The sequence below is a fragment of the Carettochelys insculpta genome, chromosome 22, assembly GCF_033958435.1.
Source record: "Carettochelys insculpta isolate YL-2023 chromosome 22, ASM3395843v1, whole genome shotgun sequence".
NCBI lineage: Eukaryota > Metazoa > Chordata > Testudines > Carettochelyidae > Carettochelys > Carettochelys insculpta.
Window position 1 is genome coordinate 15962507 of NC_134158.1, and position 27893 is coordinate 15990399.

A 27893-nucleotide genomic window follows, 5' to 3' on the forward strand; every position below is an offset into this window, starting at 1 on the left:
GGGGCAGGAAGGGGGATATAAGGATGAGGAGCAGGAGCAGTGAGTGTTGGGGGGAAGGGGGGCCGGCTGGGGGTTGGGGCTGGCTGGAGAGGATGTAGGTGGGGGTGTGGCTTTCACTGATCACACGCAGCCAGACCAGCTACAAGGCTGCCGGTTTATTGCCCTGCCCCCCTCCACAGCTGCGAGTGCCACTCAGCTGCACGTCACCCTCACGGCCGTGCTCCCCCAGGCGCTGCGGTGCCCTCTGTCACACCAGCTCCTGCAAGAGACAAGGAATGGCTGAACTCCGGCACCGTTGGCCTCCCATCTCCCAGGTGAGAAGCCCTGGCCAGCTCAGGGTGACTGCGTGAGTCCCTGGGGCTTACTTGGGGCATATTGGCCTTTTCTCCCGCGGCCCCCCCCCCGGGCCTCACCCCTGAAATCTCCCCCAGCGCTGGCTCTGGGGAGCAGACTGCTGCCAGGATTGTGGCCAGCAAGGGCTGTGGCCCTTTGCTGGTCCCATCTGGCTCTTTGCAGCCCAGGCTGGAGCTCTTTGTGTTCCTTATCTCTGACTGTCACTTGGCTGGGAAGGGCCATCAGGGCAGGGTAGCATCCTCCCCGTGGCTGCCCCACTGAGTGAGGTACTGAAAGCAGCCTCATGCTCCCCTGCCAAACTTCCTTCACCTGCCCCTGGGCTGGCAGTGCAGACGCTCAGCTTCAGACGGATGGCAAACGAGGGAACAGAAACATCGAACGTTTGAGGCTTGTTTAAAAAAACCCCTTTCTGCCCCAAAAGGAGTGTGTGTAAATGGATGGGAACCCGCTGCCTCAAGCTGGAGAGGGGCTGGGCTGGGCTGGGCTGACTGCACTGACAGCTTTTTCTGGGTGCAGGAGGGTCTCCACGGCCTGGTCCTCATTGGCATGTCCGTGCTGTGGGAGGGTGGAGCAGGGGAGGTTGCAGGGGTGTCAGTGTGAGCAAGGAGGTGGCACTGTGGCTGCCTCTCAGAATTAAAGAAGTGAGTTCTCCCTGTGACACACAGATGTTCTGGCACATCTGGGGCTTGCTCTGTGCCCGGCGGGCAGGGCATTTCTCCTGCCATAGGCCCAGCAGCCACCTGTGGACCAGTTTGGATGGTTCTGATGCTGTTGCCATGGTGATGCTCCTGGCAACTGTTGCTGAGGGCCTGAAGCTGTTGGGATGTGAGAGCTGCCCTGCACCTCTGGGTGGGGGGTTGCTGTGGGGAGGCTGAGCCAAATGTGAGCACAGGCTGCCCTAGGACCCAGAGGGGACCCAGCTGTGGGCATGTGGCTCCGGGCTGGAGCACATGGGGCTCTGGCTGTGCTCCTCTGGGGCTGCCCAAAGAGGCGGCTGGCCCAAAGCAGCAGCTGGGGGAATGGTGTGGGGCAGGGGGCATAGCCCTGGGATTCCCTTGTCCCTCCCTGCAGCTGGGGGAGGGGAGCTCACCGTGGTGGGGCTGCTACACCTTGATGCCCAGGGCACGCAGACACTCGTGGTACGATTCCATCAGCTCCTTGCATGACGTCTCCCCTTTCTCTTTAACACTGCAGAGACATTTGGAGGGTGGCATTAATTGTGGGGAGGGGCTGCCTGGCTCACACCCAAGGGCCCTTCTAGGATGGTATCTCTCCCCCTCCCCCCAACCCATGGACCTACCTGCCCTGATATTTGGCCCCCTCCTTGACACTGGGCTCAGAGCCATGGGCCCATCTAGCCACGTATCCTTTGCACGCTCCTCCCAAAAAGCTGAGCCAGGGGGCTGAGTAACAAATGACCCCCCGCCCCGCACCTAACTCATCCCAACCCATCCTGCCCCACCTCCAGCTGGCGCCTTGATTGTTAGGGGTGTCTATGGGGGGCACTGCAGGGCTGTGTATGGGGTTAGTGGGGTCTCTATGGGGGGCACTGCAGGGCTGTGTATGGGGTTAGTGGGGTGTCTATGGGGGTACTGCAGCGCTGTGTATGGGGGGGTAGTGGGTTGTCCATGGGGGGGCACTGCAGGGCTGTGTAAGGTGGGGTTAGTGGGGTGTCTGGGGCTGTTGGGGCACCTGGGGGGCACTGCAGGGCTATGTATGGGGGGGTTAGTGGGGAGTCTGGGGAGCTGTTGGGGTGTCTGGGGGGCACTGCAGGGCTGGCAGGTGCGTTAGATCAGCCAGACACACCCCTCCCCCTGCAGCCTGCTTGGGGATCCAGCCTGTTGCCCATGTGGGTCTGGGGGAGCCATGGCACAGGGAGGGTGACAGATGGGGGTGGGGGGGGTGCTGTGCTGTGCTGGGACCGTGTCTGGGCCACATGAGGGCAGCAGAGGACTGGTGCTGAGTGTGGCTGGAGAGGCCCAATTGTTGGGCTGCTAGGAATGGGGAGCCCAGCAGTGCAGGGGGCACCCACAGGGGGGGTCTTAATGCCCCTGAGCAGTGGGGTCCGCTCCCCTGTGCTTCTGTTCCCTGGTTGCAGGGTCCTAGGCTGTGACCAGGGATGTGGGCTGGGGGAAATCCTACCATAATACACCTAATGATGTGCAGCGCCTAATACTTGGGGCCCTGGGCTATCACTGGGGCTCTAGGTGCTACCATAATACAGCTAATAGATAACCCTAGTTTATTGGGAGGTGGTGTGGCCTAATGGAGAGAGCACAAGCTGGGCATTAACCTTTTGGGTGATGATGGGTGGGCCACAGCCCCCCGTGACTCAGCTTCCCCACCTGTAAAATGGGGAACAGCCAACCTCCGTAGAGCGCACTGAGATCTGCTGGGGGGCAGTGCTGGGGGAGCTCTAGAGGCGGTGCCCGGCAGGTTGGGTGTCCTGGCTGGGTGAAGTGGGGCAGGCCGAGGTCCCCCCCATCCCTATCCCAGGCTGCTTTGGAGGTGGCGGAGGGGAAGCTGCCTGGGAGGGGAGGGTGCCCTGCCAGGGTGTTAGGGCTGCAGGTTGCAGATAAGGGGAAGCTGCAGAGCCACTGGGAGGGGGAAGGAAGGTCACAAGGCAAGGGTGGGGTGCTAATGAAACACGACTGGGAGGGGCTGGAGTCTGGTGCCCTTGGGGGCCAATGCAAACATCCCCCCTCCCCTCACAGATACCTCCGCCCTCTAGCCTTGAGCCTAGTAGTGGGGTTAAGGCCGTGCACCGGGGCTCAGGACACCTGGGATGGAGTCTCAGCTGCACCACGGTGGTTGCCTGGAGGCCCAGAAGACCCCGTGGCTGCTGGTTTGGGGGCATGGATCCGTGTGTGGGGTGCTGGGGGGGGCGGGGATCGGGAGCCATCTAGCTGGCACCCCACCTGGGGTGGTGCTGGGCAGGGGCTGGGCCTGAGTTCCCGGTGTCCTGGGGCGCCGTGATCGCAGGCTTGGAGCAGGACGTGGGTGTAAAACGCCGCCTCAAGCCCTGGTGGGATGGGACGAACAGCCGGGGAAAATGTGCCTTGGAGGTAATCATCCCAGTGATGCTGCCTGAGTCTGCAGAGAGCCTGAGCCTGTCGCTGGGAGAAGGGGGTCGCCCCTGTTCATCTTCACTGCTGCCCTGCAGGGTTGGGGGGTTTGCTGTGGGCCAGGAGCCCCATGCGGACTTTTCCAAGGGCTCCACATTGCCTTAATGTGTCCCGGGGGAGGGGTGAGTAGCTGGACACCGGGGTCCCCCGGCCAGGTCAGAGGGAAGGCCTGGCACTGCCTGGGCAGGGGAGCCCATCAGTGCAGCAGGCACGGAGGTAGGGGCTGCGGTGTCACCTGGTGGGGAGATGGGCAGCCTCTGTGCATGGGGGGGCTAGAGGCAGGACTCCTGGATCCACTCCCCAGCTCTGGGGCGGGGAATGGGGGCTGGTGGGATAGAGTGTGGGGGAGGGGCACAGGAAGGTTATTGGTGGGGGGGATGGGCAGGGAGGGGATGAAGGCACAGGCATGGAGCAGGGAGGGGCCCATAAATGGAGTTGGGGGGGGTGACATGCGGGGGGAGGGGCTCATGAATGGGGGAGGGGCAGTGAGAGATTAGGGGAGGGAGAGGGCCCTTGTTTCCATGCCAGGCCCTGAAGGGTTAATGCCCCCTCCCTGCCCTTCCCAGCCTCGTGTTACTCCCGCCTGGCTGCCCCAGCACGGCTTTCTCTGGAGCTAATGAGGCTGGGGCTGAGTCAGCACCGCGCCCCACGGCAGCCCAGCCTGCACAGCTCGGCATGGCCCCCCCAGCCTCTGATGTGGCCACGGTGGGGCTGGCGAGGGCTCCAGTCACTCCAGGGGGTGGGACAAAGGAGGGGTCTGGAGGGGGGTGAGTCCCTAGGGGGTCACTGTGGGGCAAGAAGGGTGGAGGTGGCGTCCCCCTAGGTGCCAGGTGGGTCCCTGTGGGGCAGGAGAAGGGGGGGTCTCAGGGACACTGAGGCAGGAAGGGCTGGGATGAGCCATCGGTGCCCTGCGGGGCTACTGGGGGGGGGGAGGCATTTCTCAGGGCCACCGTGGGGCAAACCACCATCCCCTCCCCCTCCTCTGGCACCCTCCACTCCCCGCTGCCATGGGAACGGGGTGGGAGAGCCGAATGTAGGACACCGGGCTGCTGGCGTGTGTCCCGTGTGACGCAGCGGCTGCCAGCCATGGGGGCGGGATCGGCCTGTCCCCCAGCACAGCCACCCTGCCAGGTGGGGGCCACTGGCACACGGGAGCAGGAGCAACAAGGGGGCCAGGACGCCTGGGTTCCCTCCCTGGCGCAGGGAGTGGGGTCTAGTGGTTAGAGCGGGAGGGGGCTGGGCGCCAGGACTCCTGGGTTCTCTCTCTGGCGCAGGGAGTGGGGTCTAGTGGTTAGCGCGGGAGGGGGCTGGGCGCCAGGACTCCTGGGTTCTCTCTCTGGCGCAGGGAGTGGGGTCTAGTGGTTAGCGCGGGAGGGGGCTGGGCGCCAGGACTCCTGGGTTCTCTCCTTGGCTCTGGCAATGGAGGGGTCTCTCAGGCAGTGTGGGCAAGGGGAGAGCCAAACTCCTGGTGTCCCTCTCCCCCCTGTGATCTTGGGCCTGACCCCCCCCCCCATGTACTAATTAACCAGCCACCTCAGCCCTGGCCTGTCACTTCCCCAGCCGGGCAGAGCAGATGGTGCTGGGCGCAGGTTGGGGCACGCCCTGTCACGTTCCATTAGCCAGGCCGGGGAGATGGAAGGTGGTACCGGAGTGGCGTTGCTCTGCAGCCTGCGTGCCAGGGTGGGGTGGGGCTGGGACAGCACTGGGGGCACCCCAGGGGGAGGGGGACAGGATGAGGCCTGGGCGCTGCTGGGGGGTGGGTGCCTGGGGTGATGCTCAGCCCGCCAGTGGGATCAGCCCGGCCGCAGGAGACATGAGCGGAGGATTGATAAATCATAGTAATAACTCCTGGCAGCGCCGTGAGCAAAGCGCCTTACCCCGCGGGGGGTGCCGGCCCCAGCTCCAGCCCAAGCGGGTGGGGGGCACACAGGTGCCCAAGGTCATGTGGGGACAGAGGTGGGGAGGGAACCAGGAGTCCTGGCTGCCGACCCCCCCCCCACTCTTCCCACCAGACCTCACTCGTCTCCTGGTACCAGAGAGAAGCCAGGAGTCCTGGGGGTCTCCAGCCTTGCTCGGGGGTGTGGAGTGGGGGAATCTCTTGGTGGTTGCTCCCCGCCCCCCAGAGGCCAGGGTCTCTGTTACCCTCCCCAACACCCATAGGGTAAGTGAGTCCCTGCCTTAACACCCACTTTCCCCCCCCGGCAGCGTTAGCTGTGGAGATAACTGGGCAGTGGGGGCTCTGGCAGTGGGGTCAGCTCCCTTGTGGGGAGTGGGGAACAGTCACGCTGGGGCCAGAGCTGGGCATGGCAGCCCCAAGCCAGCTGAGGGGATGGTGGTACCTTGTGGGGAAAGGGGGCGAAAGGGGAAAGGGCATGTCTGGGGGGAGGGCAACCCTGGGTGACAGAGCCCCAGCCCCCAGGCCTGTGACCCCCCAGAGGACTGACGTAGGGGACGGAACATCCCTGGTAACTGCCTGGGCCCCCGTCCAACCCCTACTGAGCTCCCTGCCACTCTGAGCCACCAGCCCCCTTGGCCCCTGGCCAATCCCTGCCCCACTGAGCCTCTTCCCCAGGTCTAGCTGACAGTGGGGTGGGAACCTGCAGGGCCTGATGAAGGACGGAGAGCGCTGGGGAGAGGGAGAAGCCATCCATCCATCACTACGCACCCCGCCCTCCAGCCCCAACAACACCCCACTCTCCCCACACAGACCCTCCCATCCCACACACCCCCTCCAGCAATCTGCCCCCCAGCTCACTGGCTCTCCCATTGCCCGCACCCCCCTGCACTCACTTCTTGTAACCAGCCACAGCTCCCAGTGCAAAGCCCAGGCACCAGCCCCTTCCCCAGGTTCACACCCTCAGCCACCTCATTCACACCCTCAGCCATCCCAGTCACACCCCTGTGGTTGCCTGCCCCAGCCATCCCATTCACACCCCTCTGGCCACCCGCCCCCAGCCACCCTATTCACACCCCTCTGGCCACCCGCCCCAGCCACCCCATTCACACCCTCAGTCATCCCATTCACACCCCTCTGGCCACAACATTCACCTCTCTCTAGCAGCCCTGTTTCTATTTACGACCCCTCCCATCCCACTGCTTGAAGACAATACAATTCTCTCTCATCACCCCCCAACCAGTTTGTGGGGCTGGGGGGCTGGCAGGGCAGTGCTTGGGGCTCATCCTGCCCACAGAATGGGCTTTGCTCCTCGAAGCCCCCCATGTTCCCCATGGGGCTGGTTGTGCTGGCTGTGCTGCTGGCTGCCTCATGGGGCACTGGTGCCCTGGGGCCACAGAGCCCCACCAGGCCAGCGCTGCTCCCATGAGCCAGCCCAGCCAGACCCTGCATTCCCTTCCCAGCCCCTGCACCAGCGCCTCTGCCTGGCCTGGCCCCTGGAACTGCGGCACCAGGGCCCTGCTGGCCCCCACCCTCCTGCCTCACCTGGGCTGGGCCTCCCACCCTCCTGCCTTACTGGGGCACTCAGTGCATAGGACAGCTCCAGGCACCTGCCCCAGGGAGACCCCCAGTGCCTGAGCCACTGAGATAGCCCATCCCCTGTGTTCCCCTTGAGCTCCTCCACCTCCACCCCACTGAGCCCTCCTCCGCTGAGCTCTCCGCCCTGCCTGCCTGGGCTCCCTGCCCCACTGAGCCCCAAACCCCCCCACTGAGCTTCCCCCATCACTGGGCCCTCCCTCCCTGGAGTTCCCCTGCCCCACCGCCTGAGCTGCCGCCCTCTGAGCCCCCCACCCCCAGGAACCTCCCCACCCCCACCCACTGACTCCTCCTCTGAAGAGTTCCCCTGTCCCACTGAGACCCTAGTCCCCACCCCACTGAGCTCCTGCTGTCCTGTTTGCTCTGCTAAGGCCCCCACCCTGCCCCACTGACCACAGGCCCACTGCCACCCCTACCTCTCTGACTCCCACCTGGCCTCGCTGCACACAACAGCCCCTGCCCCCCCAGTCCCTACAGCAGCTCCCCATGGACAGCCCCCTAAGCACGGCCCCCCCAGCCCTGCACTGCAGCAGTTCCACAGGGACTCACCATTTCTCCATGGCTGCTTTGAGCTCGGCACAGGGGGGCTGCCCCTCGGGTTCACCGGGGGTCCCCTCCTTGGCACCCCCCCCGGGGCTGGGGCTGTCGGACATGCTGGGCTGTGTGTCTGTCCGGACGTGGGGCGGCTGGCGGCGGGGCGGGAGCAGTGTCCGGGCGGTGCAGGGGGTGGTGGATAGCGCTTGGGTATTCGAGATATGTCATAACTGCTCCGGGGCTGCTGCACAGCAGCTTAGCTGGGCCAGACGCCTCCCCTCTGCCCTGCCCTCCCCGCTCACCACCAGCTGAACCCAGCCCGGGCTCAGGGCGGGCGGGGGGATTCCTCCCTGTTATTTCAGTAATAAGTCAAGTTTAATCCCTGGAGGCTCCAGGGCAATCCTGGAGGGTGTCAGCCCTAATGGGGCTCTGGAGATCTGCTTCCCACAGATGTGCCCTCCCCCTCCAAGGCCCCCCCCATGCTGGAAACGGGGAGCCACATGGAGCCCAGCCAGACACTCACTGGACTGAAGCAGGGGGGAGGCTGCAGCGTCGGCCTCATGTGCACAGGGAGCTGACCAGGGCACCCTCCCCGTGAAAGGGTGAGGCTGTGTGTTGGGGTGAGTGTCAGCGTGCGTGTGTGTGTGTGGAGGGGTGTAGGATGCACATGTGCAGGTGCAAGGCCTGGGGTGAGTGTGTACAGAGGGCACTGTGGTGTGTGTGCACAGAGGGGATTTTGGGTGAGGGTGTGTAGAAGGCAGTGGGGTGTCTGTGTGTGTATTGAGGGTGTTGTGGGGCGTGTGCAGGGGTAGTGTGTGTGTGTTCACACAGGATGTTGTGTGTGTACAGAAGGGATGTTGGGGATGTGTGTGTGCATACAGGATGCAGTGTGTGTGTACTGGGGAGGTTGTGGGAGTGTGTGGGGTATGTTGAGGTGCGCATAGGCATAGGGGGTCATGGTGTGAGTGCAAACCAGGTGTTGTATAGAGGGGGTTGTGGGGTGTGTGCAGGCAATGGTGTGTGTGTGTGTGTGTGTGTGTGTGTGTGTATAGAGGGGGTTGTGGGGTGTGTGCAGGCAGTGTTGTGTGTGTGTATAGGGGGGCTGTGGGGTGTGTGCAGGCAGAGTTGTGTGTGTGTATAGAAGTTGTTGTGGGCTGTGAGCAGGGGATGGTGTGTGTGTTTTACAGCAGATTGTGTGCTGTGTGGAGAAGGGGGCTAGGCCCCCTTGGAGAATGACAGAGGCCCGAGCCGCAGGCCCCGGAGGTATGTCACGTCTCACCCACAGGGTCGAAGGAAAACCAGAAAATGAGCCCGAGAGACATTTATGTGTCACCAACTCCCCGCTGTACCTGGCGCTGTTTGGGTCCTTTACTGATGGGGTTTTCCTGCTCCTGGCCCCTCACCCCCACCTGGATCCCACCCCCCCACCTGTCCTTAGAGGATGGGGGGCTGGTTTGGGCCACAGCTGCCAGGCCCCCTGCCTGTCCTGGCTCTGTTCTGCCTGAGATCCGGAGAGGTGGGGGGGCTGGGCTGCAGTGGCCCTGGCCTGAGCTCTGGGGGTGGTGAGCAGGGGGGGCTGTGGGGGGCAGGGCCATGGTGCAGTGCTGGGCCCAGCCATAGCCTGAGCTCTGGGGTGAGCTGAGGGGCTGGCTGCGGCACCAGGCCTGGCTGCGGGCAGGGCGGGAGGACTGTGGGACCCAGGCTGGGTCCCGCCCCGGGGTGAGCCAGCCCCAGTCCCCAGCTCCACAGGGAGGAGGCATGGGCTGGGGGGATGCACGGAAGGTGGGCCATGGCTCTTCTCTCTGGCCAGAGCAGCTGGGGGGGTGTGGGGGTGGGGAAAGGCTTTTGTGCTCGGACCTGGCAGGGGTGGGACTGGGGCTGGGCTGCTTTCCCCAGCCCCAGTGTGAGTTTGGGGAGCAGGCAAGAGGGAGCAGGGCATGTTGGGGTGGGCAGCATAATTGTGGGGGGAGGGTTGCGGAGAAGCAGCAGGACTTCCCCCTGTGGGGTGCTGCGGGGCATCTGAAGGCAGGCAGGGTCAAAGACCCCATCTGCACGTGGCCACCGTCTTCCTGCAGCGGCTGCCCCCAGTGGTCGCTCTGCAGTATGGCCATTCCCTGCACCCGCTGCTCCCAGCCGTGAGTTTGAAGTATGTCGTCCCTCCCGTCGGTGCCCCTCCCTTTCCACGTGCTGGGAAATCCTGGAATTTCAGGCATTTCCCACTTTCCAGACGCAGCCCAACCCTGACCTTGCTTCAAGTTAGGATAAGAGGAAGCTGCGCACCAGATTTTGTGGTGGTAACTCTCATGGTTTAGGAGGGGTTCTTGAACAAACAGCACCGACAGACAGATGCACTCTGAGAGATACAGCAGATTAAGTCATTACACCAATCGCAAGTGTATTAAAAAGGTAATTTTAAGTGTGAGTTTCCACTGAAACCAAAACTCTTCATTTTAGGACAGCTTTTCTGGCTCTGTTGTGTGCAAACTCCTTTATAATTGAAGAAAAATCTAATTTCCGTTCAAATCACTGTTAATGTTAAGCATCGTGAGCCCATTCGAACGCTCTCGTCTCTTTGTAGAACGATGACAGTTCTTTACTTGCTTTAACACGCTGAATGTGCATTCACCTGAAGCCACTGATGCAGGGAGACAGACCAACATCCGTAAAGCAATTGTGGTATTAAGGATTAGGAGCAACAGGCCGAGATCGAATATTTCTTGCAGCAGTTGTTCTGGCTTGGAGGCAGGTTTAAAGTTGGTGGAATGTGTCCATTTCAGGAAGACAATCTCATCCCAGAGATCTCTGGAAATTTCGTTGTAGCTTTGTTGAAACTCTTCAGCCGCCGAACGTAGATCTTCATCCCTTAGTTCTCTGGGCTCCCAAAGGAACCCGAAAAGGGCACAGATTTGTTGCAGTGGCTCAGATCGACGTTTAAGACCAGATTTGATGGAGTAAATAACCACCAAAAAAACCGCATTGACTCAATGGCCACTTTCTGCATCAGCTTGAGATGTTAGGCTGTGATTGGCGGCCACCCCTGCTGGTGCAGCACCAGGCCCTGTAATCCACCAGCAGGGTTGCTCACAGCAGGGAGTGAGTGGGGCTGGGGAGGGGGCAGGGCCTGTTGGGGGTTAGCCCAACCCCCGCCTCCCCTTGGGACCACCCCGGCTGTTATTAAGTGGGAGGAGAAGGAGCCTCCTTTCAGGGCAGACGACACTCAGAAACTTGGCCTCACCCCAACCCTCTTTTTGCCAGACACGGGTGTCTCAGTCCACCGGGGCGACTCTTAACCCCCGCCCCGCCCCACCATCCCTGCCTGTGTCGGAGGTCTGCCCTCTGTCACCTCTGGCAGTGCCTCATCCCAGGCTTAATTCCAGCTTTAGCTCCCCTCTCCCTGATTTTGCCTCCAGTCCCTACTCCTCTGCCTCCAGCTGCTCCAACCCTCGCCCCCAGCCTGGACACCCCTCGTCTCCAATTTGCCCCAGTTGCTGTTTTTTAACCCTTATAAAAAGCAGCCTGCAGGACCTTATGGCAAGTAAGGGCAGAGTGAAGGGCGGTGGCTTCAGCAGATGTTACTGAGCGTGCTCAGCGCACCATGCGTAGCACATTCTTACAGGGAGGTGCTTCCTGTACTACACCGGCCCCTGGAGCCTCCTTCTCCCCCAGGGACAAGCTGCAAGATGGGGGGCGGGGGCAGCTGCAGGCCAGGCCTCCCCCTTCCCTTCCCCACAGACAGGCTGCAGGCTGTGGGCAACCAGCTTCCCCCCGCCTTGCTCTCTTAAGCCAGCTGCAGGCTGGGTAGGGGAGCAGCTGCAGGCCAGGACCAGCCCCCGGTGGACTGGCAGCAGGGAAGAAAATATTGATGTCAATCTACTACATATTTGAGAATAATGAGCAGTCCTGTGGCACCTTAGAGACTAACAAATGAATGAGGGCATCAGCTTTTGTGGGTAAGACCCACTTTTTCAGATGAAAAACGGTGTAGAAAAATAGAATCCAGGGTTGATATAGCAGGAAGGCCATGGGAGCGTTAACTGTTGCTAGCAGGACCGGTTGATGAAGCAAAGTAAGTTAGAAGTGTCCCATTTGAAACGCTGGCATGTCAGTCTGTCTGCCTGTCTGTGCGTCTGTTTGTTCAACAACTCCTCCTAAACAGGAGTAGCTAGGACACCAAAGGTGGGCCACAGCTTCCTCTTATCCTAACTTAAAGCAAGGTCCAGGTTAGGTTGTGTCCGGACAATGGGATGTGCCTGGAGCAGGGACTCCCAGCCTATGGGTAGTGACCCAAACTTGGTAAGGATTGCTGGCTGGGCGGCTCCGAGCTGCATGTGACTCTTAACGGAGCCATTTGCGGCTTCTGAGGCTGCTGCCACTCGCTTCTCTGGCTCCCAGTCCTGTGTTGCCCTGCCGCGCTGAAATGAAACTCGATTTAATTGGTTTAATGGCCAGCAGAAGGGATTCAGCCATTAAATCAATTAAATTGAGCCCCGTTTCAGTGCGGCAGGGAAGGGAATGGCTTGTGCAGTAGGTGGGGGAAGAGAATAGGAGGGCTGGGGGGAACTGCGCAGAGGGATTCCATGTGGCTGGGAGGGGTTCACACCTGGGGGCAGAGGGGCAGTTTGGGGCTGTGAGGAGTTTAAGTCTGGGGACAAGGGAGGAGAATCAAGATTTATTAAAAAAAAAAATTTCCTGGTGCGCCTTCCCTCCCTCCCCACCACTGCCCTATCCCCTCCTGGTTTTGAATTGCCTTGGGTCAGGATGTCTTACTGAATTGTCAAACTGGGCCCCGTCTGGAAAAGGTTAGGAACTGCTGGGCCTGGATTCTGCCAGCAGGGATGGTCATACTGTGGAACGACCACAGGGGGGAAGCAAGGAGCCAGAGATGGAGACCAGGACAGCTATAACCCCACTGAGGCAGCAGAGGCAGAGAAAGGGAGGGGTTTCTACTATATTTCAGAGAGTTTGTCTGTGTGACTGTCATCCCTCCTCCAGCGGTTTCCTCTGCAGCTGCAACAGCTATGGAAAGGCACTTCTCATCTGGCCCCAAGCTGATGCAGTGACAGAGGGATGTGGTTGTCCTCTGCGCCCCAGGCAGGCTGCACAGTGAACCCCGCTTCCCCAGCCCCACCCCAGAGCAGTGATTTAAATCAAATAAAACAAACATTGTTTCAGTGAAGGACCTGTGCAACACTGGGCAAATCCTGTAGTCTTGTAATATACCGTATCTATTTTATTTTTATGCTGAAACATTTTTGCTTTATTACAATAATTACTGTTACTAGTCATCATATGAATAGTGACAGCGAGGTCGCCGTGTTCGTCTGCATTCTAGCCAAATAAAAAACCAATGTGGTAGCACTTTGAAGACTAACAAAATAATTTGTTGTAGCCAAGAAGGCTAATGGCATATTAGGTTGCATCAAGAGGAGCGTTGCCAGTAGATCCAGAGAAGTGATTATTCCTCTTTATTCGGCTTTGGTGAGGCTGCATCTGGAGTACTGTGTCCAGTTCTGGGCCCCCAGTTATAGGAAGGATGTGGATATACTGGAGAGGGCCCAGCGGAGGGCGACCAAAATAATTAGGGGGCTGGAGCATACGACCTCTGAACAAAGGTTGAGGGAAATGGGTCTGTTTAGTCTGCAGAAGAGAAGACTGAGGGGGGGACTTGATAACAGCCTTCAGCTTACTGAGGGGAGGTTGCAAAGAGGCTGGAGAGAGGCTGTTTGCAGTGGTCACAGATGGAAGAACACAGAACAATGGTCTCAAGTTGCAGTTGGGAAGGTCCAGGTTGAACGTTAGGAAAAACTTTTTCACTAGGAGGGTGGTGAAGCGTTGGAATGGTCTCCCCAGGGGAGTAGTGGAGTCTCCCTCCCCAGAGGTGTTTAAGTTTTACCTTGCCAAAGCTCTGGCTGGGCTGATCTGATGGGTTTGGTCCTGCTTAGAGCAGGGGGCTGGACTTGATGGCTTTTTTAGGTCTCTTCCAGCTCTACTGTTCTATGATTCTATGAATTTATTAGGTGATGAGCTCTTGTGGGATAGACCCACTTCTTCAGATCAAAAGAAGTGGGTCTGTCCCATGAAAGCTCATCACCTAATAAATTATTTTGTTAGTCTTTAAAGTGCCACCGGACTGCTTTTTTGTATGGATATTCATCATATGGACATTCATATTACTAAATGAGGGTTAGCGGGACTTGTGATAGATATGTGTATTTACTTACGAACTTGGACAACAGTGTGTACCTGTGGCCCCTTTGTTGCTCACTCGCACGGGGGGTGTGTTGGAGGTGGCACAAGTAAGGGAAATAAAGAAGCCCATGTGTTTAATCTGCCTCTAGTTCCCCTACTCTTTTCTTTTACACAATGCCCTGTTGGGTTGAGGGGGAAACTGAGGCCAGCAAGGTTGCAGGACAGGTGGTGACACAACACCCATGTTGATTTGCAATGTATGCTGGGGTGTGGCCCTCTGTTGGGTGGTTCCCTGCCAAGGGGTTCTCTGGATTGCCTGAGTGGGAATTGGGGTGCTCAGTCACAGGGGAGTGGCACCACAGCGCCAACCTTTGCAAATACAGGTTGAGGTCACCTGCGAGACAGGCCATCTGAAGTTAGGAGGACTTGCACCTGGTCAGTCAGTGATCCTATGGTGAAAGATGGCAGTAAGGGCAGCTATTGTCTAAGGTGGGCACGAGAGGGCAAGGAGGTCTCCATAAACTCGTTATTAGATCCTTCTCCTTCCCTCGATAGAACCCAGGAGTCTTGAGTCCCATCCCCTCCCTCCCCACCCCTGCCCCTGCCCTGACCCACTAGACCATACCTCTATCCCAGACACAGGGAGAGAACCCAGGAGTCCTGCCTCGCAGCCCCTTCTAACTACCAGCTCCCACTTCTCTCACAGAGCCAGGGAGTGAACCGAGAGCCCAGTTCTCTGTTTCTGGGGGACAGCCTAGGAGGGTGAGCAACAGGGCTTGTGGCAATGGAGGAGGAAGTGGGGAAGCAGGACAGGCATGGGGCTGTGGAGCGCACTCACCCCCTCCCCACATACATGCTGAGGGTTGCTGAGGTGTGGGCTGTGAGGAATAGGGGTTTGGAGCGACCCCTGGGGCAGGCATAGGGGTTGAATTCTGGGGTGCGGGGGGTGATGCTGCCTGCAGAGGGGTGATCCCAGGGGAGCCACACCTCTGGGGAAGAAGGAAACAGACACACAGGCAGAGATGGGAGGCCAAGGGAGGCTTGGAAGATTTATTGGTGTCTATTACACAGCAGCGAAGGAGCAAAGCTCCATTTGTGACACAGTGTTGGCCAAAGTAGGTATCCAGCAGGGACCGTGGGGTCTGCCCTGGCACAACCTCCCTCACCCCTCCTGCCTGCACGCCATGATTTGCACCAGACTCCCACCCCTACTCCCTGACTAGTGCACCTGCAGGACTGGAAATGTGTGTGTGTTAGTTACAGGGAGAACTCAGGGCCCAGAGACTAGGGTGGGGGCACCCTGTAAATGAGATACCCAGAGAGAGGGAGGGGAGATGACAGGGCAAAACCAATGCCCAGATACCTGGGAGATGGGCACCTTAAAATGAGATACAGCACTAGAAGGACTGCTATGTGAGCAGCATGGAGAGGTGGGCTGATGAATGGAGACTAGATAGATGGACAGATGGGATGATGGATGGAAGGGTCGATGGACAGAGGTCTGTCTGTCTGGGTTGACAGATGGGTTCGTGGAAAGATGCATGACTGGATGGCTTGAAGGCGGATGGATGGATAGGTTGACAGATGGAGGTGTTGATGGACGAGTGCATTGGCAGGTGGTTGGCGGGGATGACGAACAGACGGATGGGTGGGTTGATGGGTGGAAGGACTGGCTGTTGATTAGTTGCACTGCATCTTACACGGTCCTCTTTCCTTCGCCCTTTCCCACGTAAGCTGTTGTGGCTGAGTTTTGCCAGGCTGTTAGGCAGAGGTTCTTGTTGACGTCCTCCTCTGCACAACTGTGACAGTCCCGGTCATCGCACTGGTACATGGGCACTTTACAGAGTGTTTGCCACGAGTTCCAGACAAACTGCTTCAACATGTTGTTGTCCTTGTAGTAAAGCTCCTTGAAGGCCAAGGCGCGGTAGTTTTCATCGATGGCACCGAAGATCCCGTCCATGAGTTCTGGGATGCGGTGGTCATCTTTCAAGCTGAGGCAGACACCCACGCAGGGGGAATAATAGGTGAAGAAGATGAAGCAGCCATTCCAGCCACAGGGCTTGTTTGGAAACGAAACGGGGTAGCGGTTCCTCCCATGCTCTTCACCCAAAGCTGTAGTGTCTGGACATTGGCTCTCTCTCCGGGCCTTGTCCAGGAGACGGGAGACAGGGCTCACCCCGTTTTGGTCCAGCCTGAGCATTAGCCACTCGGCGTGCAGAGGAGGAACGACAATTTGGTCAGGCTTGGCGGCCACAATATGACTCCCCTCGTACAGAGTGCCCTTCTCCAGCTGGGTTTTCATGGCCTGGAGCTCAGCTATGGGCAGGTGCGCCTGCAGCTCGCTTGGGCTGGCTCCGTTACACACGGACTGTGGCAAGACGATGGCCACGGCATACTGAGTACTTGGGGGGTTGGTGGTGACAGGGTGATACCTGGGGAGAGGGCCAGGGGGAGTCTGAGCACAGTGGCAATGCACATGCCAAGCTCAGGATTTAGGAGCACAAACATCATGGACCCCACGGCCCGCACCCCTGTACCCTCCAAATCACCCCTCCCAGCTCAGGCGCCGTCTCCACCGACCTATGGCAGAATTACCGCTCCCAGCTCTCAGCTGCGTCTGCACCTCCAGAATCCCTCCTCCCGGATCTGGGGGCCAGCTGTCCTCAAACCAGAGAAATCACCCTGTCCAGCTTGGGCTCCAGCTGCCCATGACCCTCTGCAACAGCTCCCTTAGCTCTGGCCTCCACCTCCTCCTGCACCCGTAGTTCTATAGCCCATTTTCTACTGAGCACCCCCAAATCACCCCTCTCTGCTGGAGGCTCCATCTTCCCTGCAGCTCCAGAATTACCCATCCCTGGCCTGTGCCTCATCTCTCTCTTTCATCCCCACCCCCACCCCAGTGTCACCTCCCAGCTCAGGCTGCATCTCCCCGTGAAGCCCCAGATCACTGTTTCTGAGGCAGCAGATCAGGGTAACTCTGTGCTACCAGCAGACACAAGGGGTCCCTGCTGCTCATTTTACAGCCAGGGGAGCAGGGCAGGAACAAGACCCAACCTCCCCAGGCCGGTCACCTACTGGTGGATGTGATCCACGATGGCTTTGAGCGCCGCTGGGTCGATGCTCCCGGCAGTCTCTGGCCCGAAGCAGAGGAGAAGGGGCAGCAGCAGGAGTCCAGCCCTGGGCATCCATCCTGGCACCTGCACAGGAACCCGCAACATCAGTGCCCCAGAGCCCAGAGCTCCCAGCCCACATTCCCCAGTCTCTGCTGTGCTACAGACAGGAGAAGGGGCAGGTGGAGCCCCTGGGGCAGGAGCCAGTCACCAGTGTTATTGCCAAGGGGCAGGGGGAGCTGGAGTGGGAGGGGGCTCCCTAGGATTTATATGGGGCATGATGAGAGGGAGCAGGGGGACTCACCTGGGTTTCCATGGGGCAGGAGCAGGAGGTGCCGTCACTCACTGACAAAGGCTCACACCAGATCCCCACTGATGGGCTGTCAGCTCCCAACCCCTCTCTTTATAGCCTCTTTCTCCACCCCCGTGGCAGGCTCCCCACTCCGTTATCCACACCCGCTTGGCCATGTCTCTGGCTGCCAGCTGCCTGGGGTGGGGAGCCAGGCAGAGACGTATGGGCAGACCAGGAACAATTATTCAGAAAAGCCCTTGGAGTTCTCCCCGTCATTTACTGGCCACCCAGCCTGCAGAGAACAATTTCTGCTTGTGGGATCTGAGCAGAGACAACAGAATTCAATAATGTCACACTTGACCCTTCCTCAAGCAGCCACAGGAGAGGGACACGGGTAGTGCTGTTTCAGTGGGTTACACACGTATTCACTGGTCAGAAGTAGCATTTCACTGTCCAGGACACCTGGATTCCCCTCGAGCTCTGGAAGAGGAGTGTTGCTTAGTGGGTAGATATCTGAGATGCCAGTCTTGGGTAGTGATTCTGAGGGTATGTCTACACAACAAAGTTATTTTGAAATAATTTCAAAATAGTAGGTGGCTTATTTCAAATTCTGTAGACCTTATTTCCCATGGAGCCGCCCGGCCTCAGGAAAATTCTCACTAGCAACCACAGGCAACACCACAGAAATACTAATCCTGGAACTTTGCCTTGCAACAAACCCTGTTGCCAACTCTGTCCACTTATTTACACTGGAGACACCATCACTGGATCTAACCACGTCAGCTACACGATCAGGGGCTCACAGTCCTGCACTTCCACCAACATGATATATCCCATCATGTGCCAGCAATGCCCCCCTGCCACGTATATTGGACAGACTGGGCAATCACTTTGCCAAAGAATGAACGGACACAAGGCAGCCATCAGGAATCTGAATACACATAAATGGGTAAGTGAGCATTGCAGTTTCCCAGGACACGGCATTCAACACTGAATGGTGCGCATTCTAAAACAAAGGGATTTTAACACCAGATTCTAAAGGGAGACATCTGAATTGGAATTTGTTTTCAAGTTTGACACCTGTCACCATGGCCTCAGCAAAGACTGTCTCATGCATTACGAGGACAATTTCCCCACCTTTGGTATTTGCAGTGGCCACAGCCATTCCACTTAACTTAATAGACACATGAAGAGGGTTTTTTCTCCTTCTCCTCCCCACCTCCTACTGCCCTATCTAGCTGATTTGTCATTTTTTTCTATTTTCTTCTCCTTTTCCCACCTTTTCTTTAAATTCTCTCCCTTTCTGTTACCAGTTATCAGGATTCTCCAGAATCTGAAGGCGTGGGTCTGTCCCACGAAAGCTCATCAGCTAACAAATAATGGTATTAGTCTCTAAAGTGCTACAGGGCTGCTTTTTTGTTTTGTAGGGTAAATTCAGGTCACCCAGATTCCGGAGAACATTATCTGCTTGTGGGATCAGAGCAGAGACAACAGACAGTTGGCTAGTGCCCAGTAAATGACGGGGAGAACTCCAAGGGCTTTTCTGAATAATTGTTCCTGGTCTGCCCATACGTCTCTGCCTGGCTCCCCACCCCAGGCAGCTGGCAGCCAGAGACATGGCCAAGCGGGTGTGGATAACGGAGTGGGGAGCCTGCCACGGGGGTGGAGAAAGAGGCTATAAAGAGAGGGGTTGGGAGCTGACAGCCCATCAGTGGGGATCTGGTGTGAGCCTTTGTCAGTGAGTGACGGCACCTCCTGCTCCTGCCCCATGGAAACCCAGGTGAGTCCCCCTGCTCCCTCTCATCATGCCCCATATAAATCCTAGGGAGCCCCCTCCCACTCCAGCTCCCCCTGCCCCTTGGCAATAACACTGGTGACTGGCTCCTGCCCCAGGGGCTCCACCTGCCCCTTCTCCTGTCTGTAGCACAGCAGAGACTGGGGAATGTGGGCTGGGAGCTCTGGGCTCTGGGGCACTGATGTTGCGGGTTCCTGTGCAGGTGCCAGGATGGATGCCCAGGGCTGGACTCCTGCTGCTGCCCCTTCTCCTCTGCTTCGGGCCAGAGACTGCCGGGAGCATCGACCCAGCGGCACTCAAAGCCATCGTGGATCACATCCACCAGTAGGTGACCGGCCTGGGGAGGTTGGGTCTTGTTCCTGCCCTGCTCCCCTGGCTGTAAAATGAGCAGCAGGGACCCCTTGTGTCTGCTGGTAGCACAGAGTTACCCTGATCTGCTGCCTTATGGGGAGATGCAGCCTGAGCCAGGAAGGCTACTGTAGAAAGTGCAGCCCCAAGCTGAAGAGGGACGATTTTGAGGTTCAGGGTCAAGCAGGAATGTAGAACTGGGAGTGGTGAATCTCCAGGTGCAGGAGGAGATAGAGGCCAGAGCTCAGAGTGTGATTCTGAAGGTTCATGGGCACCTAGATCCCCAGGGAGGAGGAGTGATTCCTCTGTTGCAGGGGGAGGTGGCCCTCACAGCTAGGAGGGGAGATTTGGAGGATTCAGGATTAGCCCAGATCTGGGAGGGGTGATTCTGGGGGCATAGGGGGAGGAGGAATGTTTGGGGTCCCCGGATGTGTTTGTACAGTTTGTTCTCATTAATCTTGTCCTGAGCGTGTGATTCCCTCGCAGGGGTCTGCAGCTTCTGACTCCGGAGCCACACGTGTCTCTTTAAAGACGTCTTTGTAGCTCCGGACGCTATAACTGCAAAGTTAAAAAAAAACCTCCTGACGATTTGATAAACAGTGAACGTCTAAAAAGCCCGACAATGAACAACTCATAAATAGCAAACGTTACGTGACCTTGAAACACTGGATGACTCCCCCTTTGAGATGTGCAGTGCATCATGAGATATGATTCCAGTTCTGTGTTTTGATCGTGTTGCTAATAAAGTATTGATGTCAGAAAGGACAAGGAAGCTTGAGGCATTCCTGCTGCGAAGGGCAGCACGTGTTGTAAGAAAGGGAACTGACTTTAAGCGCTTACAAAAGTAGCATTTGACTGTATTGATTAAGCTCCTGCTTGTATTCACATGCATCGCGGTTCTTGAATTATTATTTTTTTTTTACCAAATTCAGAAAAATGGCACTTCTCGCTATGTTGGTTGCTGACCCCCTACCCCAGGCTCATGGTCTGCTTGTCTTGCTCCGCCCAGGTATCAACCCCAGTATGTTGTTAATTATGCCGTGGCCATGTCCTTGCCATGGTCCATGTGCAAAGAAGCCAGCTCAAGTGAGCTGCAGAGGCACCTGCCTGTGACTGAGCTCAAGGACATGAAATCCCAGCTGGAGAAGGGCACTCTGTTCGAGGGGGACCATATTGTGGCTGCCAAGCCCGACAAAAGTGCCAGCCCTCCTGAGCACCCTGAGTGGCAGATGTTCAAGCTGGATCAGAATGGGGTAAGCCCCATCTCCCGCCTCCTGGACAAGACCCGGAGACAGAGCCAGTGTCCGGAGACCACAGCCTTGGGTGAAGAGCATGGAAGCAACCGCTACACCAATTGGTACCAGAGCAACCCGTGCCGTTGGGACAGGTGCTTCATTTACTTCACAAATTTCTCCCCATGCCTGGGGACCTGCCTCAGCTTGAAGAAGGACCACTGCATCCAGCAACTCATGGATGGGATCTTCGGTGGCATAGACAAAGACCTCCGGGCCTTGGCCTTCAAGAAGCTTTACAAAGAGGCCATACCTGATGGGAAGCAGTTTATCTGGAACTCGTGGCAAACACTCTGTAAAGTGCCCTTCTACAAATGCAATGATCAGGACTGTCACAGCTGTGCAGAGAAGGACGTCAACACGAACCTCTGCCTAAAAGAAGAGAAAACTCAACCCAGGCCAGACCATGCAGGATAGCGCTAAGGAGGAACAAGAATGTAAACCAACCAAGCCATCCGTCCACCCATCCACCTGTCCATCCAACCACCAAGCCATCCATCTGTTCTTCAACCCAGCCAGCCAGACATCTGCCAGCCCACTAGTCCATCAACACAAACATCTCTCAACCTATCCATCCTTCATCCTGTCCAGCCATGTGTCTTTCCAAGAATCCATCTATCTATCTATCTATCTATCCCCACCCACCATCTGTCTGTCTATCTATCTCTGTCCATTGCATCTATCTATCTATCTACCTATCCCATCAGCCCACCTGTCCACGCCTATCACATATCACTCCTCCTATTTCTCTATCTCATTTCAAGGTGCCCATCCCCCAGGTATCTGGGCACTGCGTTTGCCCTGTGATCGCCCCTCCCTCTCTCTGGGTATCTCCTACACCCTATGCCCTAGTCTCTGGGCACTGAGTTCTCCCTGTAACTTCTCCCCCCGCCAATATTTCCAGTCCACCAGATGCACTAGTCAGGGAGTAGGGGTGGGATGCTGGTGCACAGCATGGCATGCAGGCAGGGTGGTGGGGTCGGGGATGGGTTGTGCCAGAGGGTTGTGCCAGGGTCTACACTGGGGGTCAGGTTTGGCTAACTCTGTGTGTGACAAACGGAGCTTTGCTCCTCCTCTGCTGCATAACAGACACCAATAAAGCTTCTAAACCTCCTTTGGTCTCCCGTCTCTGCCGGTGCACGTGTCCCTTTCCTCCCCAGAGGGGTTGCTCCCTTGTGGCAGTGTCAGGCCCTCATCCCAGACTTCAGCACCTCAGGCCTCACAAACTTGCACCACACAGTCCCCAGGGGGAGCGCCTGAACCCCCGCCTCACAGCCTGCACCCAGGGAACCCACAGCGTGTGTGTGTGTTGGGGGTGAGTGCTCTCCACAGCCCCATGCCTGTTCTGCTTCCTGACTCCCTGCTCCACTGCCACAAGCTCTGTTCCTCACCCCACTACACCATCCCCCAGAGACAGAGGACCTGGAGTTCTATTCCCAGCACTGGAAGGGTCCAGGGGCTGGTAGTTAGAGGGGAGCTGGGAGCTAGGACTCCTGGGTTCTCTCCCTGGCTCTATGAGGGGAGTGGGGGCTAGTGGTTAGAGGCAGAGCTGGGAGCCAGGACTCCTGGTTTCTCTCCCTGGCTCTGGGGCAGGAGTGGGGTCTAGTGGGTGAGAAGAAGGGCAAGTGGGACTCTGATCTCCTGGGTTCTGCCCAGGAAAGGAGCAGGATCTAATGGCGAACTTGCAGAGACCTCCTCCCCCAAACCTACACCCACATGCTCATCGTAGACAATAGCTGCCCCTACTGCTATCTTGCACTGCAGCACCACTGACCTGCTAACTTCGGACAACCTGCCTAACAGGTGACCTCAATATGTACGTGCAAAGGTTGGGCCTGTGGTGCCACTCCCCTGGGACTGAGCACCCTCTGCTCAGCACCCCTGATTCTCATCTGGGCATGCCAGAGGGTCTCTGTGACTCCAGACCCCTGGGAGAGACAAGACCCCTTGGGCGTGATCCACCCAGCAGGTTGGCGCATCCCAAGGTGCAATTGGCCAGCGCTCAGCCTGGCTGGGGGCAAGCAGAGGGCTGCAAGCTGTGGGGCGGGAGGTTGCCCAGGCCAGGTGCCTGGATTTCTTTGGGAAAGCCCAGCTGAAAAGGGGACCCAGCCCTGTCCACTCAGGTGAATTGACTGGACACTGAATAGCCAGTTCCCAAGACAGAGGGTGAGGCACTAGGTCCTCAGCCCACGCCAGGCCCTGCTGACTCTGGGCTGCCTCCTTCCTGCAGCCCAGCAGGGAAGGGGCAGAGATGCTCCAGGGTCAGGGGGAGCTCAGAGGCTGATGGGGGAGGTGGGAGAGGAGCAAACAAGGGGGAGGCCTGTGGAGAAGTGGAGAAGGGGCAGGGACCTGGGGGAAGAGGGGAGCAGGGCTGAGGCCTTGGTGGGCTGGTTTTCAGCCAATAGAAAGTTGGTGGCACCAATCAGTGACGGACGGCGTCCTGGATGGGGGAAGGGAGGAGGGACTGAAGGAGGTTGCTGGAACTACCTTGGGCAGAGACCTTTACCATAGGGGCCTAGTGTGCTGCACTGACCAATGGCGTCTCCCCAACTCCTGCTCAGAGCTGGGCACTGGTGTCTCCCCAGATCCCATCTCACCCTCCCTCCTGTTCACAGCCAGTCAAAGGGGTTCCCCCATTGCCTCCTCCCCAAAAAACGTTGACACTCCCACTGCGAGTCTCCTCCAGTCCCACAGGCTCAGGCAGGCCCCGTTTCTCCAGCAGGAAGGTGATGACGGGCGCAGACACCAGGAGCAGCAGGACCAGGGCGCAGTGGGCGGCCCAGACAGCTGGGAATGTGGCCGGCCCTGCAACATGCAAAGGGAGATGGTGACAGCCCTGTGCAAAGTAGCATGTGGCACTGCAGTGCCAGCACTAGATACAGAGCAGCTGCTGTGTAACTGGGACCCCTGTGAGCTCCTGGAAGCCTTGGGCTAAGGGGGAATCGTGCTGCAGGGGATGTTCCACAGACGGGTGGCCCGAGTGGTGGAGACGGTTAGAGAAGCAGCTCTCTTTGCCCAGCACAGCCCTGCTGGAGAAGGTTTGCTCAGGCTATACCTGGGTTCTGTGCAAAGGCCTCACAAGAGCAGGTGACAGACCCAGCAGCCCAGGCCCTCTGCTGTGCTGCTGGTATTTCACTGTGGGGGTGAACTGGTCAGAGGGCAGCACGAGGCCTTGGCTGCCACAAGGGACACTGAGGTCAGATACTGGGAAAAACAGCGGAGACTAAACCCTGAGCAGAGCCCTTAAGGCGGGAATTCTGGGATACTGGTGGAGGCCAGTTCTGCGGACAAATCGAAGAACAGTGTCCACGCTGGCTCTTGGTCGCCAGTAAAGGGCGAGGAGAAGAAGAACACGGTAGGGATGGAAAGTTTTGATGACAGAAACTTGGTGTTTTTCCTGGGAAAAGTGGCACCGCGATGTGTGAGTGCTCACTGTTTTGTCACCAAAAAGCAGTGTTTGGGGTCAACTCTCGTCAGCGTAGAAGTGCTGTCAGGGCTGGTCTCGGTTTATGTGATCCTGCCTCAGCACCAGGGGGACAGAGCTAAAGCACTTCTTGAGCTCCCTTCCCGTGAGTCCTTTCTATGGGGTCCCCATCGCCCACCTGCCTGTTCTGGGCCAGCTGGGCTGAGCTGGGTGAAAAATGGGAGCTGGGGGGTTTTCCCGGGACAGACACTGATCAAAGATGGTTTGTTAGAAATTCTCATTTTCATTTCAGATGTTAAAAGCCGGATGAATTTCAGCGTTTGGATTGCCAGGGGTTCGTTATGGAATTGTCCCTTCAGCCCCCCTTTTCCCAGGAGGCTGAGTGGCTCAGGAGGCCTGAGCTGGGAGACAGACAGACACCTTCACTGGTGATGCTGAGGTGCTGGGCAGGGCTGAGCTGGGATCTGGTCACCCCGTTGTTGCTGTCCTTGATCTCGTACCCACAGGAGCAATTCCCAGAGCTGCCCCCGGACGCCACATGGCCATAGTCGTAGGTGAGTTTACCCAATAAACTCTCCTGGGATCAAACCTGCTCCCCATCCTTATAGAGGATGATGCAAGTGGCCCAGGCCCAGGAGAACACAGAGCACTAGAGCTGCAGGGAGTCCCCCAGCTGAGCTGATGTCAGGCTCAGGCTGAAGGTGGGGGCAGAGAGAGCACCTGGGAAGGGAAATGGGTCAGTGCTGTCACCGGGATGTTGGCGGTGCCCAGCTCTGTTGCTGGGTTGCGGGGGGGCTGTGCCATGTCTTAGATGGAGACTCTGATTCTAGCCCTATGGGGCAGATGCGGGAGGGAGAAACAAGCACTCTCTGGTGCCCAAGAGCTTTGTTCCCTGGGATCTCTGAGGTTGCAGAAGAGCTTAAGGACTCAGCGGGCTGGGGTCCCATTGCCTGGGGCTGTGCATTGTCCTAGAAGAAGGGGCCCTGCCATGGGTACCAACTGACCCAGCAGGGGCTGTGTGGCTGGGAGGAAGGTGTCTGTCTGTACAGCTGTTGGGGGCTGTCTGGGGTCTGACCAACACCTCGGCCGGCCCATGCAGTGATGGCCAGTTGCTGCCCAGGGAGCCCATCAGCCACCAGCCAAGTCCCTCACTCCTCCAGCGTCTGCTCTACGATCTCTGCTCTTGCGCCTCTCCCTCCAGCCAGCTGGCACAGGACCTGCAGGGTTATTCCAGGCCCAGGCTAAGGGAAGGTCCCAGAGCAGCAGCAGGGAGCAGATCCCCTAGGACCCAGCTCTGACCTCACAGGGAAATTGCTGCTGCTGTGGGATAGATCAGTATCTGCCCAGCACCTGCCCCACCCCAGCAACGACCCCAGTTGCTGCCTGGGCTGGCAGCATCCCCAGCAGACAACCAAGAACCATGGCCAGGACCAAGAGCCACATCCTGGCTCCCCCGGCCCTTGCCGCAACGGTGGCAGGGTCACTGGGAGGGACTCCCTGGTCATCCAGGAGCTCAGCCTGGGACTCCAATGAGCTCTTTGGGTTGTACCTTCTTGAAAGCCCTTGTCTGCATTTGGCTCTTCACCCCAATCACTTTCCTGGGATGCTGATGTGCAGGGCAGGGGTGAGCTGGGATATGGGCATGTGTGCGTGTGCGCGCGCACACACACACACACACACACACACACACACACACACACACACACACACACACACACAGAGCCCCTTACCTCTGACACTGAGGTGCTGGACAGGGCTGAGCTGGGATCTTCTCACCCAGTTGTCGCTGTCCTTGGTCTTGTACCCGCAGGAGTAATTCCTAGAGTTGGCCCTGGATACTGTATAGTCAGAGTAGTAAATAAGTTTCCCCAATAAGCCCTTCTGAGATGAAATCTCCTGCCCATCCTCACTGAAGACAATGCACGTGGCTGGAGTGTGGGAGCTCACAGAGCACTGGAGCTGCAGGGAGTCCCCTGGCAGGGCAGACGTCTGGCTCAGGTGGAGAGTGGGGGCAGGGAGAGCACCTGGGAAGGAGAATGGGTCAGAGCTGTCAACAGGACAGGAAGAAAACAGCCGGTGTTAATGAGTCCCCTCTCGGTACCTCCTTGTGGGGGACGGTGGGGTGAGCTTGAGGGACAGCCCCATGCGGGTGTGAGGGCTGGTATCATGGGAAGGTAAATCCCTCTGCGTCAGAGACGCGGCATTCTCCCCTTCCCTGGCCTGCGCCCCGGGGTGAGATGGGCTGAGGCTGCGACTCGATCTCTGCATTTCACAGCGTGCCTGGGTCACAGCAGAGAGGCATGGGAGCTGGGGGAGAGTCAGCCAGGAGACCTGCTTGCCCTGCTGTCTGCCTTCCTGTGCTGCGGCTGCGGGCACCACACTGCTCCGGGCTCGGCCCAAGGGTTTGAGGCTGGAGTGCTGGAGAGGAAGGAGTAAAGGCCCTGGACAGACAGACAGATGGACTCACTGGGAGCTGAGCAGATGTCCTCGCTGCTGGGGCTCAGTGCTGGGAACAGAAAGGTGCCGTGTGATCAGTGCTGGGCTGGGACCTCCCCAGCTGTGACATGCCCTGAACAGGTGATGGGGTCTTTGTGTAACCCACACACCTGGGTATGGGTCGCTGTCCCATGTTGTGGCAGTTTCATCTGCTCCCCCAGGGCTTGCATCTGTCACAGATGCATGTGGCCCTGCAGCCGGGACTTGGGGCAGGAGCTGGTCCATGGGATGTATTTTGCCTGCCCTTGTTATAACCCCAGCCTGGGCCGACTCCTGTCCCATCCCAGCTCCAGCCCCTGTGCTGGGTTGGGACCATCCCAGCTCCTCCAACAGTGCCGCAGTGCAGCCCTCTCTGCCGCTAGCGGGGATCTGCTAGCTCCTTGGGCCAGGGGCTGCTCTCCACCTGTTTCCTCTCAACTTGCTCCAGATGATCACAAGGTTCCCGCACACTCACCAGGAAGCAGGAGGCACAGAAACAGGAGCATTGGAGTGGTGAGCGGAACCAGCTGGGATGATAACAGCTCCACAGTGTCTCTCTTAAAGGGGTCACAACAGTCATACCCGCAACTTCTCCCTCTGCCCTTCCCAGCTTCAGGAGCAGAGCTCCAGTGTCTCCCTCTTTGCACTAATCCTGTCTGGTCCGCAGGGGTGAATGGGCCAACCAGGTGTTCTGCCTGCTCCCAGGTCCCTGAGGTCTGCAAGGCTCAGGCAGCAGAGGTACCGGGGACTCTCTCTGACCTGCTCTGTCTCCGCTTCAGGTCTGATCTTTGTCACCGTGCCCATTTCCTGCCCCGTGACACTGCTGGAGGCAGCGTTTCCATTTAGGGCTGGAGGATTGAGACCCAAAGGGACCAGATTTACTTGCTTGAGTCTAAACATATCACTAAGGAAACACCCCCTCCCATCTCACTGCCTGGGCACCGAGATCCTGCCTGGGGACCCCTGGCTAAAGTCCAGTTGGACCACCATGGAAGGACACTAGGTGATTGAGGGGATGTGGGATGAGCCTGAACCTTTTGCTTCCAACCTGGTCTCCAGTCCCTGGTGGGAAGGGTCCCTGGAGAAATTCACCCTCTAGACCAGGGGTCTGTAACCTGCAGCTCCAGAGCCACATGAAGCACTTTGAGGACTTCTTTGTGGCTCCTGATGCAATAATTGTAAAGTAAAAAACCCCTCCTGATTATTTTCGATAAAAGGTGAACATCTAAAAGCCCAACAATGAATAACTCTCATCTAAATAGCAAACAATATATGATAATAGGAACATTGGATAACTCCCCCTTTTGTATGTGTAGTGCATTGTGGGATAGGATCCTGTATCTGTTTTGATCGTGTTGCCAATAAAGTCTTGATCTCGAAAAGGAAGCCTGCGACATTCCTGCTGGGAAGGGCAATACACATTTTAAGAAAGAAAACTGAAATTGAAGTAAAATTGGCAAAATTA

At 57.9% G+C, this 27893-nt stretch overlaps 1 protein-coding gene and 1 long non-coding RNA gene across 4 annotated transcripts; one reads left to right on the forward strand and one right to left on the reverse strand.

Annotated features, from left to right (window-relative positions):
* Window positions 1–133: 133 nt before the first annotated feature.
* LOC142025246 (uncharacterized) lies at window positions 134–7733 on the reverse strand. Its single transcript, XR_012648614.1, has 3 exons — window positions 7519–7733; window positions 1445–1542; window positions 134–259 (listed from the first exon to the last, which is right to left on the reverse strand). It is a non-coding gene; the product is annotated as an uncharacterized LOC142025246 (long non-coding RNA).
* Window positions 158–27810, forward strand: LOC142025230 (uncharacterized). Of its 3 annotated transcripts, XM_075017845.1 has the most exons (4): window positions 214–314; window positions 15591–15716; window positions 19092–19213; window positions 20247–21624. In XM_075017845.1, exons 3-4 carry the CDS (start codon window positions 19104–19106, stop codon window positions 20944–20946), a joined length of 810 nt encoding a protein of 269 aa, XP_074873946.1. In that variant the 5' UTR covers window positions 214–314; window positions 15591–15716; window positions 19092–19103; the 3' UTR covers window positions 20947–21624. The 3 variants fall into 3 exon arrangements, 2 of the variants coding, with proteins under 2 accessions (XP_074873945.1, XP_074873946.1); XM_075017844.1 differs by lacking the exon at window positions 15591–15716 and having other exon boundaries at window positions 158–314; XR_012648610.1 differs by lacking the exons at window positions 15591–15716; window positions 19092–19213; window positions 20247–21624 and adding exons at window positions 24246–24507; window positions 26229–27810 and having other exon boundaries at window positions 187–314.
* The last annotated feature ends 83 nt before the right edge of the window (window positions 27811–27893 follow it).

What these genes read in the sequence shown, in the direction of transcription:
- LOC142025230 (XM_075017844.1), top strand. Translation starts at nt 276, where the DNA reads ATGGCTGAACTCCGGCACCGTTGGCCTCCCATCTCCCAG. An exon ending in GTTGGCCTCCCATCTCCCAG is followed by an intron (nt 315 to 19,091) that starts GTGAGAAGCCCT and finishes GTTCCTGTGCAG; the next exon opens with GTGCCAGGATGGATGCCCAG. An exon ending in ATCGTGGATCACATCCACCA is followed by an intron (nt 19,214 to 20,246) that starts GTAGGTGACCGG and finishes TGCTCCGCCCAG; the next exon opens with GTATCAACCCCAGTATGTTG.